We start from the raw sequence: 18,439 nt of genomic DNA on the forward strand, positions 1-18,439 counted from the left end.
GTAAACTATGAACAAAAACATGAAGATGAATACATTTTTTTCATATAAATGCTCCCTGATAATTATATACAATATAACAATCCCTAACCGTGATTCAAGTTGATGTCTATTGCATCACCGGAAACCCAGTGTCAATAATTACAACAACTAAATTTAATACATAAAAAAAACGTTCTGCCAGTGTGACTGAAATGTGTATATTCATAATCCCTAGGATCACACAAAGGAATTGGTAAAAATCTACACTGTAAAAAATCCAACTTACATTTTGTATTACAAACTCAGTTTTTAAAGTTAATTCAACAATTTAACATAAAAAAGTTGAAATAACACGGAAATGTAAGTTAAATAGAAATTTAGATCAATTTGTTACACCAAATTAATATTTCAAGTTAGAACAATTAACAACTTTAAGTTGGTTATTAGTATTGCCCACAAAGGCTGATGAGCATGCGCAGTTCGATGGCTTTTTTATAAACAACGCCATTTTAATTTCTCCTGTTTCATTTTCGAGTTTCCTTAAGCGGCCTCTGTTTATTGCCTCATTGTGATCGCTCTGGTAAGTGTAGTTCTATGTATATCAATTCACGATATGATTTAAATGAAATTTATTCACAATATGCGCTTTTGTACAACATAGGTGGCGGCAAGTTAGTCAGTTAAATTTTCCCGCCTGGTCTTATTGTTGCCTCAGGTCAGACGTCGCCTATTTTTTCTGCCTGACAGTGTAAGTTAATCTCTCCGGTAGGTGCTGTTCTCTATATAATATTTACCATAAGAGTTGAAATATGTTTGTTCAAAATATGTGCTTTTGTACGCCATTTTAGAGTTGCCTCAGGCGGCGCCCAGTTAACGTTGGTGCGTCATTGTTATCACTCCGGTAAGTGGTGGTTCTTTGTGTATCTATTTAAGCCATGATTTAAATTAAATTTGTACAATGGTGTAGGTGGCGGCAAGTTAGTCATGTCAGTTTTCCTGCTTCGTCTTCGAGTTGTTTGAGCGCAAGTTTTTTTTTTTTTTTTCTCTCGACAGTGCAATCTCTCTGGCAGGTAATGTTCTATGCAGGCTATGAGAATGAGAATCTGAATGGTATTTGTTCACAATATGTGCTTCTGTACAGCTGCTTAGGTGGCTCCAAACTGGTCAGTTCAACCTCTCCTGCTTCGTCTTTGAGAAGTCTTTAAGTCATTCGGTGGCTTTTTTCCCCCCGACAGTATCATGACTTAGGTATGCACTGTTTTATATATATTAAGTAAAAGGTTTTAATTATTATAGAGTTTTAAGGATATAGAGTTTTCTTTATTTGTTTATAATATGTTCATTTTGTACAGTTGTGTGGGTGCCTTTGAGTTTTGAATAAGGTTATTTAAGTTATAAGTGTATTAATAAAAAAAGTTAAAACAAATGTAACCGTATAAGATAAGCTTGTGTGTAGGGCTGGGCGATATACAAAAAAAAAAATGATATCTCGATATTGTCAAATTTTTTACGATATTCGATATATATCTCGATATGTTTGCATTTGCATTTAAATAATAAAAAATTAAACATGATTTTCTTTTGCCCATTAAAAAAAAAAAACTATTTAGATTAAACAGCTAATTTAAGCAATTAAAAAATCTAGACCAAGAGATCACTTACTGCTTTTTATTAAATGAATACATGTAGGCCTATATGTAACTGAAGCAGTGTAAATTAAGTTACAGAAAGTGCATTCTGTTAACTTTTTAGTGCATGCAATTCACAATTTAAACTATGCAACTGGGATAAGTGTTTTATTTAAATTTTTTTAACAAGTTTTTAAGCTAAGAACACAAGTCTGTCAACTGTCTGTGGTTTTAAGAGAAGCTCTGTGGCATGAAATTATGTTCCTACTGACACTAAAAACCCTCTTAGATGGGGAGCTAGTTGCTGAAGCACATAGCTATTTCTTATATATAAATATATATAAATGAATACCAAAGACTTTTGCATTCTCTCTGTCTAGATTATGGAAACTGGTAAACATATCAGTGAAATTCCCCAATAGTAATTCCAAATGGCCATAGCCTATGTTTCTCTATTCAAACATCAGCGGTCGAGTAAGTGCATTTATTTTGCGATCACAAATGCAAACAATACAGTTGAGATCTCACGACAGAACACAGACCGGCTGAACGACGCTTTCATTAGATCGCTCAATTCCAGCTTGTTAGTGTTTTCAGATTATCGTCAGCAGCTCTTCCGCCTCTTCCGCAATGAGTAGTGAGCAGGTGCGCATGGTTGCCAGATTGCTTAAAATAAGCAAACACCGGGCAGAAAATGTATCCTTGTAACAGTGGAGCACTGATTCGGAGATTTAAACTCTTGTTATCTGGCAACCGCTATCATTACAGCTCTCGTAGTAGAGGGGCGTAGAGCAGTCAGCAGTTACAGGTTCCTTTTTTGGACATTCGGCGCGTTATTTTGGGAAAGAATGCTTGAATTTGAAATATTCGATATTCCCGATATATTCAAATTGTACATCGTCGTCAAAATTATTCCGATATTATCGCTAATATTCGATATATCGCCCAGCCCTACTTGTGTGTTTTCGTCTCAAAGATGTATTTTCTTCATTTAACTTATTTTAAATTTATGTGCTTATGTTTGCTAGGTGTACTATAAATCTGTATGTTTTAAAAATGCAAATAACTTAAGAGCTATTTTAAAGCTTAAATTCATAGTTTTTTTTTTTTTTGATATTCGTTTAACCAACTTGCTTGCTTTTAGATAGTACTTTAAAGGGATAGTTCACCCAAAAATCATAATTATGTCATTAATAACTCACCCTCATGTCGTTCCAAACCCGTGAGACCTCCATTGAAGCTGTGTGTATGGTATACTGTCCATGTCCAGAAAGGTAAGAAAAACATCATCAAAGTAGTCCATGTGACATCAGAGGGTCAGTTAGAATATTTTGAAGCATCGAAAATACATTTTGGTGCAAAAACTATGACTTTATTCAGCATTGTCTTCTCCCGTGTCTGTTGTAAGAGAGTTCAAAACAAAGCAGTTTGTGATATCCGGTTCGCAAACGAATCATTCAATGTAACTGGATCTTTTTGAACCAGTTCACCAAATCGAACTGAATCGTTTAAAACGGTTCGCATCTCCAATAACTTTTTTAACGTGACTGACACTCCCTCTGAGTCAGAATAAACCAATATCCCAGAGTAATTCATTTACTCAAACAGTACACTGACTGAACTGCTGTGAAGAGAGAACTGAAGATGAACACCAAGCCGAGCCAGATAACGAACAAAACATTGACTTATCGGTTTTCGGATCACCAGTAGTTCTAAGTCTTAGTTCTAGTTTGTGTTTAGTTGACTTAGTCATAAGTTGGGCCAACTTAAAATTTTAAGTCAACTAAACACAAAATTGAAAGTTTAACTAAAAGTTCACTTAACTTAATATATTATGTTGATTGAACATGCACAAAACTTTGTACAACTAATTGACCTTTAAGTTGAAAAAATCTGCTGAAGTTTGTTGCCTTAAAATTTTAAGTTGGCCCAACTTACGATTTTTTACAGTGTATGGAAGCATATGGGCAGCAATATTCAATTTGGAATGTAATATGCAAAATGACAATGCAATATGTAAAATGGCAATGCACAAATTTCTGTATTTACATTTACATTTTCCAATACATTTGTGCAACGTTTGGTGCAAAATGAAAATGAAAATTAAATTACATAATTTTCACTTGCCATTGCACACACTAGTTTTAATATGTAAAATGAATACTAATTTTAACGCTTTATAAGTTGCAAAATTAAAATGAAAATGTATTACAGAAATGATTAGATATGTCTAACATGTTCAAGCAAAAACTGTGGCAAAATTATCATTCAAATGCTATTTTTCTTAATTGCATTAACACTCACAGTTAAGACACTTACGATTGCATTTTCATTCAATGTCCCGCAATGAATGTAGCAAAATTCAATGTGCAAATTGAAAATGCATTCCGAGTCGATCACATCTCCGCCCCCTCCTGCAATGTCAATCACTGCGTGAACAAGGCGGGGCTTGCAGAAGGTCAAGAGACTCAAGACTCAAGAGGATTCAAGTGAGAGAACATGAACAAGACAGTTGGTCCATGTACGTTTTGATAATTTCGGTTTATGGCTTCAATATTTCATTCGCACTTGTGGGCGGAGCTATGTACTAATGTACACAATAATTTATGTTAATAAAACGTTTGGTTGTTCAGCATTACACAGTCTCAGGTTTTTATTTTTATTTTTTGAGAGTGCATTTTTGAGATTATACAGTTATACTAGCTCTTTAGGGACAGTATACAGGATGGTATATCAGGGGTTGGGGGTGTCCCGGGGTGTCCCCACCAAAGCGGAGACCAAACCTACGCCCATGATTTGCACTGTATTTATCAGTGGGAAAATATTCATACAATACTACAACCTAGAAATAATTTGCAGGTCTCAGCAGCACGAATTATGTGCCCAGCTACATCTGATTCAAATATTATGTTAATTAACAGTTAGTGGTGGTTTCAGACAGTACAGTGCTTCACTCACACTGACTTTATTCTGTCCGAAAGAATGAAAGAGCCGAGCTGAAGGTGGAGCGATTCGACCAATCAGATGAAAGCAGTGTTTCAGCTCCGCCCACAAGTGCGAATGAAATATTGAAGCAATAAACCGAAATGATCAAAATGTACATGGACCAACTGTCTTGTCCATGTTCTCTCACTTGAATCCTCTTGAGTCTCTTGACCTTCTGCAAGCCCCGCCTTGTTCACGCAGTGATTGACATTGCGGGAGGGGGCTGTGTCTTGAGTGTCTTGACTGTGAGTGTTAATGCAATTAAGAAAAATAGCATTTGAATGATAATTTTGCCACAGTTTTTGCTTTGAACATGTTACACATATCTAATCATTTCTGTAATACATTTTAATTTTAATTTTGCAACTTATAAAGCATTAAAATTAATATTAATTTTACATATTAAAACTAGTGTGTGAAATGGCAAATGAAAATTATGTAATTTAATTTTTATTTTCATTTTGCACCCTACGTTATGCATTGCCATTTTACATATTGCATTGTCATATTAAATTCCAAATTGAATATTGCTACCCATATGCTTCCATAAAAATCTGCTGCCCTTTGACAAGCCTTAGTAATCTCCTTAGATCCTTTTCCATGTAATGACAGCTTTCCTACACTTCTGGGACAAGTCAAGACAGAAGCCTAATATTTTCAGTTAAAGAAATTAATTTTTTGTTGATCCATTTGATCTTAGCAGTAAAAGCGTACAAATAAAAAAGACACATCAAGAGTCTTCAAAATGTCATTGATTATGTATTGCCATTTTTGCCAAGAAACCTCCATATTCAAGGGGGTGATTGAGTTCAATTTGTCTGTTCACATCAACCAGATTTGTTATTTAAGCAAATCGCTAAAAATGTTTTTACTGTGTAATTCTTCAAACTATATCTTTGTCATGACAGTAGTTTCTCAGGAAAACTATCCTTAAAGAAAACTGCCTGAGTTTCCGCTAATGCACTACAGCACCCCTCGCGTAATTTTCCCAGATTAGCTCACTGGACTGAAGAGAATGCAGGAGAAAGGGTAAGAGTGGAGAGAAAGGAGAGTATTTTGGATTTCTGCCCAGAGTTAGCGCCCACTGCTCGGGGTGTTTATTAGGGCCCTGTAAAGGGAAAGCACCACTGAGCATTCAGCAGAGCGGAGCATGGTTCAGCAGAGGTAAATAAGTGGCGCTCAAAATGTAAATCACGCGCTGCTGACACCTTTGTCCCACATGAGAGTTATTTATAGGAACGGGCAAGAGAGAGGTAGCAAGCGTTACTGAGATACAGTCAGGTATTGAGATTTTTCTCATTTTCCCAGAAATATGGATAAATGCAAACCAGGAGTAATAGAGGGAACAAAATCTTGCAGGGTACATGATAAAGCAATGGGTAGACATCAGTGCCTCCTTTATCCTTGAACAGGAATACTGATAAGCAATGACTGCATCAAAGAACTTAAGATAAGCAAGATGTTTGGACGCTTGCTCTAGATGGGCTGAATCTGCAACTTCCAACCAGAGTCCTGGGCCTGGATAATGTCTTTATCTTATGCCTCTGAAATCAGTGAAGTTTATGAGTGTGAGTGAGGAACAGGAACAAAGTAAGAAGAGTCAGTGACTAATAAGGCTTAGATTCATCTCAATGCTAAAAAAAAAACTCCAGCAGACGGGAATATGCTACACCACATTCACATACACTCACAAACTTTCCTGTCATGAAATGCAAGCCAAGGCACGGCAGGTGTAGATGAGTCATTAAATTAATCTGCTCTCATGAACACCTGTCTGTTGTCTGGATGAATCAGGCCTTTTTATTTGTCTAACTTTCTCAAGAGGCTCCACAGCACAAATCAACCACATCCTCCTCCATAGCCTTATCAAATTGACTCACCACTTCGTCTACGGAAACCAGCAGAACGGAGAGCTAAAGCTCACTGTATGCTTGCCACCCTGCCCTCCGGCATCACCTGAAGGGTCCTCCATGCTTAAAGACCCAAGAGTTGGAACCTTATCTATGACTGATTGTTCTCCGTGTTTATACAAAGACTATGCACGTAGACCACACAACAGCTTATTGTAATTTTGAACCCCGGTTGTAGCATGCTTGTAGGTCATTGTTTGAAAAGGGGGAAGAGACCATTTGTGATAACCTGGAAATTTCGGCTCTTCTTGGATCTTCTTTTGTAAAGAAAACTTTACAAAACTGAGCAAGTAACTGTTAATTGCCGATTTGACCACAAACAGCCTGCATGTTTCTGCAACTCAGTAAGGAGGAAGTTGTGTGGAGACAGGCATTTTTATACCTTGAGTACAGTAAACAGGTTTGAGGAGCATTAAACTGAGAAAAGCAACATTAACCAGTTAACCTATGGTACGTCTTTTTCTTCACACTGTCCTTCTACACTATTCTAGGCCATTAATTTGACTCTTACCTAAACACTGCATACTATGAGCACCCTGATGTGCAACTGAGAAAACAAGCTGTTGAATGTTGATAATTGTATGCCCTCAATGGGCACAGCTTCCATACAAATCTGAAGAAGCAGGACTAAATGAACTACAGCTAGTGGCAACATCATTTGCATTTGAAATGACCCATTTGAGACAACACTTCTTGTCAAATGTGCTAGTCATAAGACCTTTTGGTGATGTGTCAAGCAGAGTTCAACTTTAAGCAAACGCATAAAGATGTGATTTTGGCAACTAAAGAGTGGAGCTCACATGGTATACCTCCTAGCACAGTTAGGTACGACTAGGTCGAGAAAGAACTCCTAGTAACAACCAAGTGAAACTTGGTGACTTTCAAGTTCAATCTTTGTCAGTCCTTTTTCCAATACATACAAGTAAAGTTTAATTCACATCGAGCTTGAAAGTAAAGCAGAACAAAGCAGCAAGCATTGCTGACCCATCTAGGTCAAAGTGTTTGTAAGCACTGATAGCACAGAGTGAACTTCCTCATCAGATGTGTTACACACAGGAAGCTGAAGGCTTCCTTTTCCTTTTTGATGATACAAATGCAAAGGCAGAATAGGCAGCAGCAAAACAAAAACATCAGACAGAGCAAGAGAGCTCCAGAGAAAATTTAGATGCTTCGTCAACTAAGGTCCAAATTCTTGGATGTTGTTAAGTAGCACAGTTTGTCTATTAATAGGCATACCGTTGACGATGCAGATCTCTGCTAAAGTAAAGTAAGTCTTGTAGAATGCCAGATAGTACAGTTAATAATGAAGTCTTGGGAAACAAGGCTTTCAGTCAATGACGTAACAAGCTTTATGGTGCTCAGGGTGTTCACTGATCATCAGGGCTGCCTCAAATCCATTAAGCCTGAAAGTGGAGCGAATATGTTTGTTCTTGCAATCACAAGCCTCTGAGCAAAGCGTACCAGATTAGGGCATCAGGCCTGCATTCCTTCGGCTTGGGAGAATCACATGTGAAGCGTCACGGCAGACCCATTCCGACTGGCTCGGTTTAGAATCAGAACTCGCATCGATGAGGAAGGCCCAACAAGAACAAGAGACCAGGGCTTCCACTTACTTTCCAGTGGTACTATGTAGCATTCTTTCGGTCTTTTGCTGCCCGTTCCAATAGCAGGAAAAAAAGAGAACAGAAAGGATGTCACATGGACAAGAGTCCATGAAGATTGTTTTAGACAACAGATTTTAGGTAACACCGGATCTCTAGTGAGAGATTTTGTTTTTAAACAATCCAAAATTGCTTTCTATGCAGAGTGAGCATTTGAGCACTATTCTCCAATATTTATTAACATTTATATACATGTAACCAAGAGTATTATTCTCTACATATGTAGAACAATTTAGGTCAGATGGACAGCCACTGGTGCTCATCTTTCCTTTAACCACACTAACCTATGCAGGATCACAGACAGGTCACCATCACGTGGGAACGTCCAGCAAAGCAGGAACCAGCCACCTGACTGTCACATTCCACACAGGAGAGACAGAAAAACTGCCGCAAGGGAAGGAATGTTGAAGCATCATTGGGGACTTAGTAGGAAGTAGTTTTATCAGAAAATGAAATTTTCAGAATTTCAGGTGAAATACACAAGAATAGTATTCATAGAACAACAATCACTATGATTTCACTAAGAATCAAGTGGAATTGTACGACAGTCAACCAGATGGATTTCTATAGAATTTACTGTAATAAATTGCATAACTCAACCAATCAGAATTGAGTTTGCCAGATCTTCAAAGTCTATGTGCAATATTCGCAAATCGTAGCTGTGCCATTTGAGACTCTGTATACAAAATGACATGGGAGGGTAGCTGTGACCAACACAGAGCATCAATGTACAGTTGGGTACAACAGCTGAGCTGAGACTGTGCCACATTTCTTGTTTTCTTTTCATTCCTGAAGCTCATGTGAGCTAAAACATCAACTAAGGCCAAGTCTGCCCCATGTCATTACCCAAAACTGTCTGCTCCAGTTCTGATCATGGAGCGCAACGACAGCGGCAGATGAGGTGAGGCTATTTTTAGCTTGTAAATGGGGGAAGAAAATCAAGATTCCGGAATGAATTAATAATTTTTATTTTTTGCATGGACAAGTTTTCTTGCTACCTAGTCTGGGGTTACTGAGAGGTGTCCAGAATGATGTGTACTCCTGCAGAGGATGAGCTAAGAGCATCCTGAATTAAGTCATCCTCCGGCAGGAGAGGACGTCCTAGTTTTGCACCCACAACAGGGGGTTTAACACAACCTTGAAATGACGTAACAGACCCTGACAACCCAATAAACACCAGTTCTTGTTGCTATAGCTCAGACTACACCTCTAGAACTGCATTTATAAAGGTGTGACAGTGCTAAAATATCCCTGACATTTAGCAGAAACAGCCTGCCGCAGCACCAATTAAACAAGATGCATTCATTCTGACTGAGTGGAACCCTATCACATACCTATAATGAGATTTGGAAGAGAGGGAAAAAACAGCCGTATCAGTAAATTCCAAACTTTATTGGGAAAATTAGCATGTTATACATTCACATTGGTCTGATGAAAGAACAAACCCAGTTATAGCCAGGTCTGTTACATATCCGGACTTGTTTTACTTTTACAGACAACCTATAACATGATCTGCACATGAAATTGATCTATACACTTCATAAGTCTGAGCTCTTAATTAACGAGAGAGAAGTAGACTTGGCGCAAAGCATATTTATCGGAAATCTGCAAATGCAAATGCTTCAAGCTATTTAAGCTCAATTTCACACATCTATTCGACACTGTGCTAAAAGGTCTTCAGGACTTTTTGTTAACCACTTCAGCCATGCACTTCTGAAAAACAAACCTACTTCTTATACTTAACAAAATCCCAAAAAAATCTTACATCCATACAGTTACCCGAGCTTTCAGCTTGGTTTGTGGTTGGGTGAGGCAGACAATACTAGAGAGAGCCTCATTCTATTGAATGTCCCCCTCGTTTACATTTTTTGTACTCGTTTAAAGCTGACGTCCTGCCACAAGAATTCAGAGAATGTGAACACGAAACAGCCACTGAAATCTGGGAGAAGTTGTGGGTCCAACCAGCCAAACTCTGCAAAAAGCAAATTCAAGAGCAGACTCTATGATGCTTGTCATACAGAATACAAGGTTTAAATGCTTCCAAATTGAGGGTATGCTACATCATTGGAATGAAAATCACAGAATGAAAAGGAGTCTTTTTTTTTGAACAGCCAGAATCAATCCAGACAATAACTGCAATTAATTTGACTTACTAATCAGCATGTTATGCATGTAACTGGACTAACAATTTTAACTGATTAGCACCCCTATTAGAAATAAGTGCATTAAATGATGATGACGCACAGCTGACAACAAACTAGAACAAATGGGGTCAGTAGGGTGAAGGTAATTGAGGGCGAGGCTGAATGGTAAAAGCACAATGTGCATGTTTAAACAGTATCTTAAGAAGCTCATTGAATAAAATGAGGGGCAGTTAGGACAAGGGGCTGAGGTGAGCAATGAAACGTGAGGAATTTATTGCCCTCCCATTGTGACCTCTAACACACTACGCTACCTACAAAACCACCAGCACAGAGAGACAATGATGAGATTGCCAGAGATCAAACCAGATATTACTCAAGTCTTGAAACTTGAAATACAGTGTTCCATATCATATGCTATAGATCAGGATCTCAAAGAGGAGATGAGCACAGTGTTGCAGAACTGGGCTCCAACAAGCCTCAGCAGGCAAAAAAAAAAAATCCATGTCAGAGACAGACAAGCAGCTGTATGAGATTATGCATTTTTTTGGAAGGAGTACAACCTGCTTTATGTTACCTGTGAAGTGTTTACAGTGGACCGGTCCTTTAAAGAGTTACTATGCGAGCATACACTAACTTGCTTGTTGCAATACACAACTCAAACCATTTGTTGAAAGTAAGCTGCATACAAACGTGTCATGGTACTGACATCACAGCCATTAAAATATAATCAGTATTCATTAAGAGTATAAAATAAAATGCTACAAATGTTCAAAATGCTTTACAGAGCAAATGTCAAGTTATCACATGGAGCCAGGCTGAGAGGAACTGACAGACTCAGTAGTAGAAAATAGATTTATTATGAATCTAGAGAGAAGTGAAACCGCAACAGCCTCCAAACTTGAGCGGAAGGCAAGAAAGACAAGAGAAACTCTATAAGGAAAGAGCTGTCAGAGAATGTGTTGAATGCTCACATTTTCTGCTTTGCATACACTTTTCTGTCATTGTGCAACTGTAGAGGTTTAAAAAAAGATTTCCTAGGAAAAAACATTAGATTCACATTAAGTGGAGATAAAACAGCGCAAGTGAAACATAATGCCAATCAGATAGCATCTAACAATGGTGCAGCCCTCAGTATATTTCCATTTACAATGACATCTTTTTTTCCTTCCAGCCCGTGTAAGACACAATGGATAAACACACATACACATAGGCCAGTACTGTAAATGAGGAAGGAGATCAGTGCTTGCAGATGAAGGAAGCGTTGCTCCTGTCTTTGTCTTTCTCACTCCTTTGGAAAAAAATGGATTTCAACAATGAAAAGGGAAACGGCTATGGCCGGGATCCATTGGATTGGATTTCTTCCTCAACTGTTCCCCTAACATCCTCTGCATTATTCACAGATGACGACACGCTCTCTGGGGCATGTCTCTTTTAAACCAACCCGGTGTTCAGGCACCTCCTTCACAAATTCCTGCACTGTGCTATCTCACAGCTAGCATATGGTGATAAGGCTGATGGCGCGACAGCCGCATGGTTTTAAATAGTTTAGGGTCAAAACCTCAGTCAACAACTTGCATCTGGATCAGAGTATACATTTGTGAAGCGAGTAAATGTATGAACATAGATGGGGCACTGTGTGAGTGTGTGCGCGCATGTTTAGACAACTAATTGCAAGTGGATTCCATTCCTCATATCTGCTGGAAAAGCTCATGAATAAAAAAAAAGTGTGTGATGTGTGGAGAAGTGGATGCTAACCAGCTTACACACCATTAGGGAACTAAAATCACATTAAAATCACACAAAACTTCACAATTAAAAAAAAAATGGGTAAGAAAATGTTAAAGTGAAAATGAGAGAACGTACATGAATCAGAAAGAAGAACATGTGAGTGGTAAGTTTTTTTTATATCATCTGAAATTTATAAGCCAAATCACCAAATCTCTCTTATAACAGGCCACACAATCTGTAGTATTAGGGGTGTAACGGTACGCAAAAATCACGGTTCAGTGCGTACCTCGGTTTTAAAGTAACGGTTCGGTTCATTTTCGGTACAGTAAGGGAAAGAAATGCAAACATTAAACTGCAGGTTGTTTATTACTATACACTTTTTTTTTTAAATACTTTTTAATAAAATATATATATATATATAAAAAAAAAGAAATAAAATACTGCTGCAGCATTGCCAATCCCAGCTTGTAGGCCTGCTTCACCAGAACCATGCCGTGCCTGCTGCTGTAGGTGACAGGGAGACTGCAGACAGACCAGGCTCTTGTCTTCATGACAACAATATCTATACTTCATATTGAGCATAAATATAAAGCCTACTGATAAAGGACACCGTCAACAGTATTGACGGCAAAATAGACTATGTTGGATAGGTGCAATATATGAATCGATAATTATTAATTTATTTTTTAAATCACATTTATATCTGAATTTATGTCAACCTATAGACGTTCAAACATCAAAGTGTCATGAATTAATATGTATTTGTGTACAAAATATAAACATATAACATATAAACAAATAAGACATATAAACATATTTTGCTATTCTATTTTGACTGGAAATGCTTCCAACACGCTTGTGTGTCGCGTGAAAAATAGGCATCGGTTCTATTTCTAGCATGCACGCGTTTTCCGCGCGGCTCGAGCCATGCTTGAGATGAGCGTCTCACGCAGGCAGTCTGCAAGCTCGAACCTGTTAACATGGGAGCCGAATTAAAAACAAACACGCCACGCAGCTGAGACGCTTGCGCCACGCATCCAGTGTGTCGCTGGCCTTAGAATCAGCTGCAGGGTGGGATTTGCGCTGAACGCGGAGATTTCCGCCACTTAATATGTTCGTTTGTTATACACAAAAATGTACTTATGTTCCGCGCACAAAATATTGCATACCGTCATTCGGTACACACGTGCACTGTACCGAAAGCCCTGTACCGAAACGGTCCGGTACGAATACACGTACCGTTACACCCCTATGAAGTATCTTCAATGTTTGTAGCACAAAGTGTGCAGGACAAATTACACACCAACGTTTAATACTGAGGGTCAGGAATTTGTTAACCAAGTAGGAGTAATACTATGTGGTGCTTGCTAAGTGAATATTAACATCACATCCAAAATATTATGACTGCACACTTCTTTGTTTCAGCTCTGTAACTATTTGGCATTAAAGGAAAACATTTGGCAGAGAGATAGATGGGAATGAAGTGAAAAGACAGAGGGGGGACTGAATTCTTCACAGTGCATTTAGCTCTTCCTTGCCCTTTCTTGTTTTTAGTATTATAATTCAGTACAGTATTATAATGCCTGAGCCCCCATTAGGACAGCCCATGCTCACATCTCCCTGAATCCATGAGAAATTAATTGGGGGGATGTCTGCCTCTGTCATCCTACTAGCTCATCTATGATTCAACAAATACCAAGGCTATGAGGACAAGAGAAACCCATTTTTAATCCAATAAAAATATTCAGAGTGATAAGGATTTACTGATGCATGCTGGGTAACCAAAGCCACTATTCAAACAACTGATAGCACAATTCTAAGTAACTTGCTGCTAAACACGTAATAATTGCAATCTTAAATGGAGGAACTGGAGAATTTCAGACAAATTGGAGGAAATGTTTTAGTCAATCCATGGAAAGAAGCTAATTCCCAAGTGATCTAAAATGCAAGAAAAAAAAAACAGTTTCCAGTGGCAAGCTCCTTATTGCCATTTGACGCTTGAATTACTTACGGCCTTGACCCATCTTTAAATGCTGAGCACATCCCCCTTTTAGAAAGTGTCCACACTTCATAATGCTACTTTGCTTCATCAGTTCAAACCCCTTGTCCTGACATCACTGGCACCATCCACTCTTACATTCCAGTCTTCCACCCCACCCACACTGCATATTTTGCACACTTTCATCCATATGTGCTTTGACATGTTTATGTAATGATTTCAATCTATGAGCGCTTGGGAGGAATTACTAAAACAGTCTGATATCAGTCTGCCCGATGTGTATAATGCTTCAGTTTATGCACAAGAACCTTCACCAGGCAACTAACAACAATCCATCTTTATCTGTGTGAAGTTATACTTGCTCCGTGAAAGGTCCATACGGAGTAGAAACTAGATACCAGGACGAACACAGAGGGTCTTGTGATATTTAGAGGAAACACTCGAGCCTGTATGTAATGAAATCCAACTGATTTCACTTGTCAAGACCCAATTTGTCTGATTTAGATGTCAAGTTGTTATAAAAAAAATAAAAATAAAAACTCAGGCCTAATCTAACTCTAAACTCTAAAAAGTGGTCTGCAAAGAGAGTAACAGGCTAATCAATGCAAATAATGCAATTGTCTGGAAGAAACAACAAACCTCAGTATCCAAGGTGTCTGTACCAATAAATCAGATGTGATATTACTTGGATAAGTTATTGTTAACATACAGACGTTAACTAACATGCTCTGCCGTGATAGTCAAAAGCAAGAACTTCAAAAGCAAAAAAAATGAACTAAAGACAAATACAATGGTTCTCAACAAAAAACATTATTGAAATAAATATATTATTATGAAACTATTTGTATTAAGATTAAAAAAAATTTTTGTGAAAAACATGCAGTTCTTGAAACTTCTAGAATTAAAAAAGAAAATAATTGTTATTAATTCAGGGGGCTTGGAGTCAAAACGATTGAGATAAATTGCACTAACGCTATACTGCCCCTTGTGGCAACACTGAAAATGCAACATGTAAACAATTTAAATTAAATTTTAAATTTAAATCACAATTTAAATTTGTGATCCGTCTAATTTTTTAATGCAACAATGAACGATATAAATCAAGCTAACATCTGCATTCAAGAAAAATATGAAAAAATATGCTTGACTTTATCAATAATTCATATGACAATACAAATGTGCTTTGCATTCTCAGCATTGCTGCAGGCGGTTCTATAGGATGTACAGTACAAGCGTAAAATGTCTTCATTTTTATCTTTCAGATTAACTCCTGTAATGGCAGAGCAACATTTGAAGAGAACTTTGCTGACTCAGTTGGTAAACATGTTGACATTTTTACAGCTAACTTTCTGAATAAGCATGTACAACAAGACCACGCATGACAGGATCACCTACAAACAAGTATACAGTATGTTTTGGGCCTAACCTTCACCAAAGTTGTTCTTCACCCGCGTCCTGTAGGGGCACCATAAGAACCATGACCACAAAACTGCACAAACAAGTAACACCATTTGACTTCCCGCTGTAAGCCTAGCATGTATTTTTGAATTGATCGCTCTGTTGTGTTTCACAGGAGCACTTTAAAGAGTTCACATTAACAACATAGACATCCTCTGCAATTGATGAAAGGTAGGATAGTTAATAACATGTTAGCTTTTTACCTGAAGTTCGCACCAAGCTACTTCCACCGTAGTCTCCGTGTCCAAGCCCTTGTAGACAGTTTTGAACGAGCCGCGTCCAATCTCGATGTCAAATTTGAGGAAACGCCCATCGGGTGAGGTGCCCACAGCTTTGGTCTCCACTTCTTCATCCTCCTGAACCTTTTTCTCAGCCTCTCTCTGCTCAGCTTCAGCACGGGCCCTCGCCACCCCTTTCTCCTCCTCTTCCTCTTCTTCACGTTTGTCTATTACTCTGCTCTCCTGGTCCTTGTTGCCCACATCACTGGGCTTCTTCTCCGCCATAACAAGGGCCTCACTCTGCCTCACACCCACATCCTGCACAGATGGGCTCTGTACCTCCACAATCCCATCATTCCCAGAAGCTCTTCCATCCTCTGCATGTACTTCCAATACAACATCTGAAGCAACTACTTGGGTGTCAATGGTAACGTCAGGGGCCGAATCCAGCACTGCAGGCACAATGAACTGCTCGCAGTCCGGAGGCGAGGTGAGGATACAGGCTTTGCTGGGCAAGTCAAGTGCAGTGACATTGGAGTCACAGATGACGCTACGCCTAAAAAATCTGTGCTCAGCCGTCTTCAGATCTTTATCCATGGTGTGGCGTCGTTTTCTAACCTCCGTGTCTAGCTTCTCACCCACCAGTGAGTCCGAACCGGAGCCATTCACATTCTTTGGAGGTGGAGGGGCCAAGAAGGTCACCACCTTGTTGGGATTTTCTGACGACATCTCCCCAAAAAAAAAAAAAAATAAATAAATTATAGTGAAAAAACTCAAATGTAAACCTTGACCTTTTGTGGAAATTTCCTCTTTCTGCTTTTGACTGTGGCACAAAAAGCCTGTGAAAAGTTAATAAAAGCTCACGTGAACCACAGAGTTTGCTGGAAGGCCTGCTCCGTGGGGTATTCCTTACTTACAGTTACTCTTACAGTGTAAGGGGCCAGAGCCCAAGAGAGGAGGTGTTCTTTTATAAACGTAAAAGAGCAAGACACAGTCACTGAGAGGCAAGCACTGATGGTGACAGACAAAAACTGTCAAATCCACTTCATCCATCCTGCAGTGACCCGGAGACAGCCGTCATTGGGCATAAGGGACCGCAAGAGGGAAAAGAGCATTGATATTTTTCAGATCTTCAGAGTACAGGAGACCTGGCTCCGAAACCCAAAAACCAGGTCCAGGTTTACTACAAGAGACATATAAAGAACATATTAATTGCACACTCAAGTTTATATTTCCTGGTTCAAAAGCATTAAAAGCTGTTCTCCATTCTAATAGCATCTAAAAAAAATTTTAATAACAGCATCACTTATGTGAAAAAAAATACTACATATTTCAATTAAATATACTTTTAAACACAACTCAATATTCAGTATTAACGTTTAAAGCAGCTACAAAAGTTGAATATGAAGTGCAAGCGTAAGCTACTTCGAAGTCTTTTTGCTAACTGAGGTGTTTGTGACTGCTGGGCTTTCACAGGTGTTCAGTTTCAATCGTATAAATATAAAAAAAAAAAAATGTTGTGCCTCAAAATGTCAACAAAACAACCCGTGTAATGGTAGATTAAACGCGTCGACAGCGCACGCGGAAGTCGCGAGACGGGTCGCCCTGGTTACGTGGGGTGGTCAGCTGAGATTTTGGGGGATTTTTGTAAATCTCCAGCAAAAGACAAGCACAAAACTCAAACAATTTCTGGAGTATTTTGCATTTTTGATGTATTTAAAATATAAGAAGTTATCAGCGACGCTTTTGAAAAGTTGTCAAGTAACGGCGGACGTTGGTCTCTTATTCTCAAAATAATGCCGCGCGCGTTAAATAACGTTTTTTTTTAACAGGAAGCGCTTGCGAATACACAAACGCAAAACACCAGACTATAATACACAATGGATATTTAATATGGTGTGCCTGACACACACAATAAGCAAGCAGAGGTTTATAACCAGGCATATAAAAATTTCTGCAATGAAATATAGGAGGCTGGCCAGCGATTACCTTTCGTATCGTCATATCCATCAGATGTAGACAAAGCGCCAGCTGCAGCTGCTTGAGTTGACCGAGCAAATAATTTAAGAGAGGTAATCGCCAAATAATTATAAAGACAAAAAAAAATCACGGCTGGAAAACCGAGTGATCAGAAAACATAGATTTACGTTAGCAGAGCTACGCGTTCATCGTGCTGTTTGCTCTACAGGCCAAGTTCAACACGGGGCTGGTGAATCCAACGTGATGCAATGACTCTACTAAACTCGGTATCCAGCGTAACGATGTATCCCGTGATAAAACATTACGAGAAATCAACAACAGGGTCCGGTACCGGTCGACTGCACGCGGATCTGCTGCAAACCACGGATTTTCCTCCTTTCACGTGAACAATGCAACAACGTCCACTGCGGTTTGCGTTCGCTGCTGTGGAGCCGGCTGGGTCTTTATCCTTCTGCAGCAGTCGACGAATGACACTGGTAGTCTGTATATGCAGTATTAGGGGTTCTCTGTTAGTGCTGCTCTTGGATCGGTTGGTGTTATTAAGACTCCAGTCTGTCACGTTGGTTTTAGTTCCGACGCGGGCGCTGCTGCTGTCGCTGTCTACCCTCCCACCGAACACTGACAGCAGAGACGCCAGCCGACAGTGTCTCATGACGGCCGGAGGAGGTCGCCGTTTCCTTCCGCAGTTTATTTACCAAATTGCTGTGCAAAAGTTGATGCCTTTCCTCAAATTAATGCATTTTTCTTTA

General features: G+C 38.9%; 1 protein-coding gene across 12 annotated transcripts in view; it reads right to left on the bottom strand.

Annotated features, from left to right (window-relative positions):
- Window positions 1-18,323, bottom strand: part of LOC132105579 (serine/threonine-protein kinase WNK1-like) — a 76,090-nt gene extending 57,767 nt beyond the window's left edge. For 9 of the 12 annotated variants that reach the window (XM_059510802.1, XM_059510795.1, XM_059510800.1 and 6 more), the window contains exons 1-2: window positions 17,700-18,322; window positions 15,696-16,893 (exon numbers count right to left, since the gene is read on the bottom strand). In XM_059510802.1, coding sequence (XP_059366785.1) covers window positions 15,696-16,439 — 744 coding nt within the window. In that variant the 5' untranslated portion in view covers window positions 16,440-16,893; window positions 17,700-18,322. Of the gene's footprint in view, window positions 1-15,695; window positions 16,894-17,699 lie in introns of all 12 variants that reach the window. The other 3 variants (XR_009423963.1, XM_059510804.1, XM_059510803.1) reach the window with 3 other exon arrangements.
- Window positions 18,324-18,439: the final 116 nt, after the last annotated feature.

This window comes from Carassius carassius, chromosome 26 (assembly GCF_963082965.1).
Source record: "Carassius carassius chromosome 26, fCarCar2.1, whole genome shotgun sequence".
In the NCBI taxonomy this organism is placed as follows: Eukaryota; Metazoa; Chordata; class Actinopteri; order Cypriniformes; family Cyprinidae; genus Carassius; species Carassius carassius.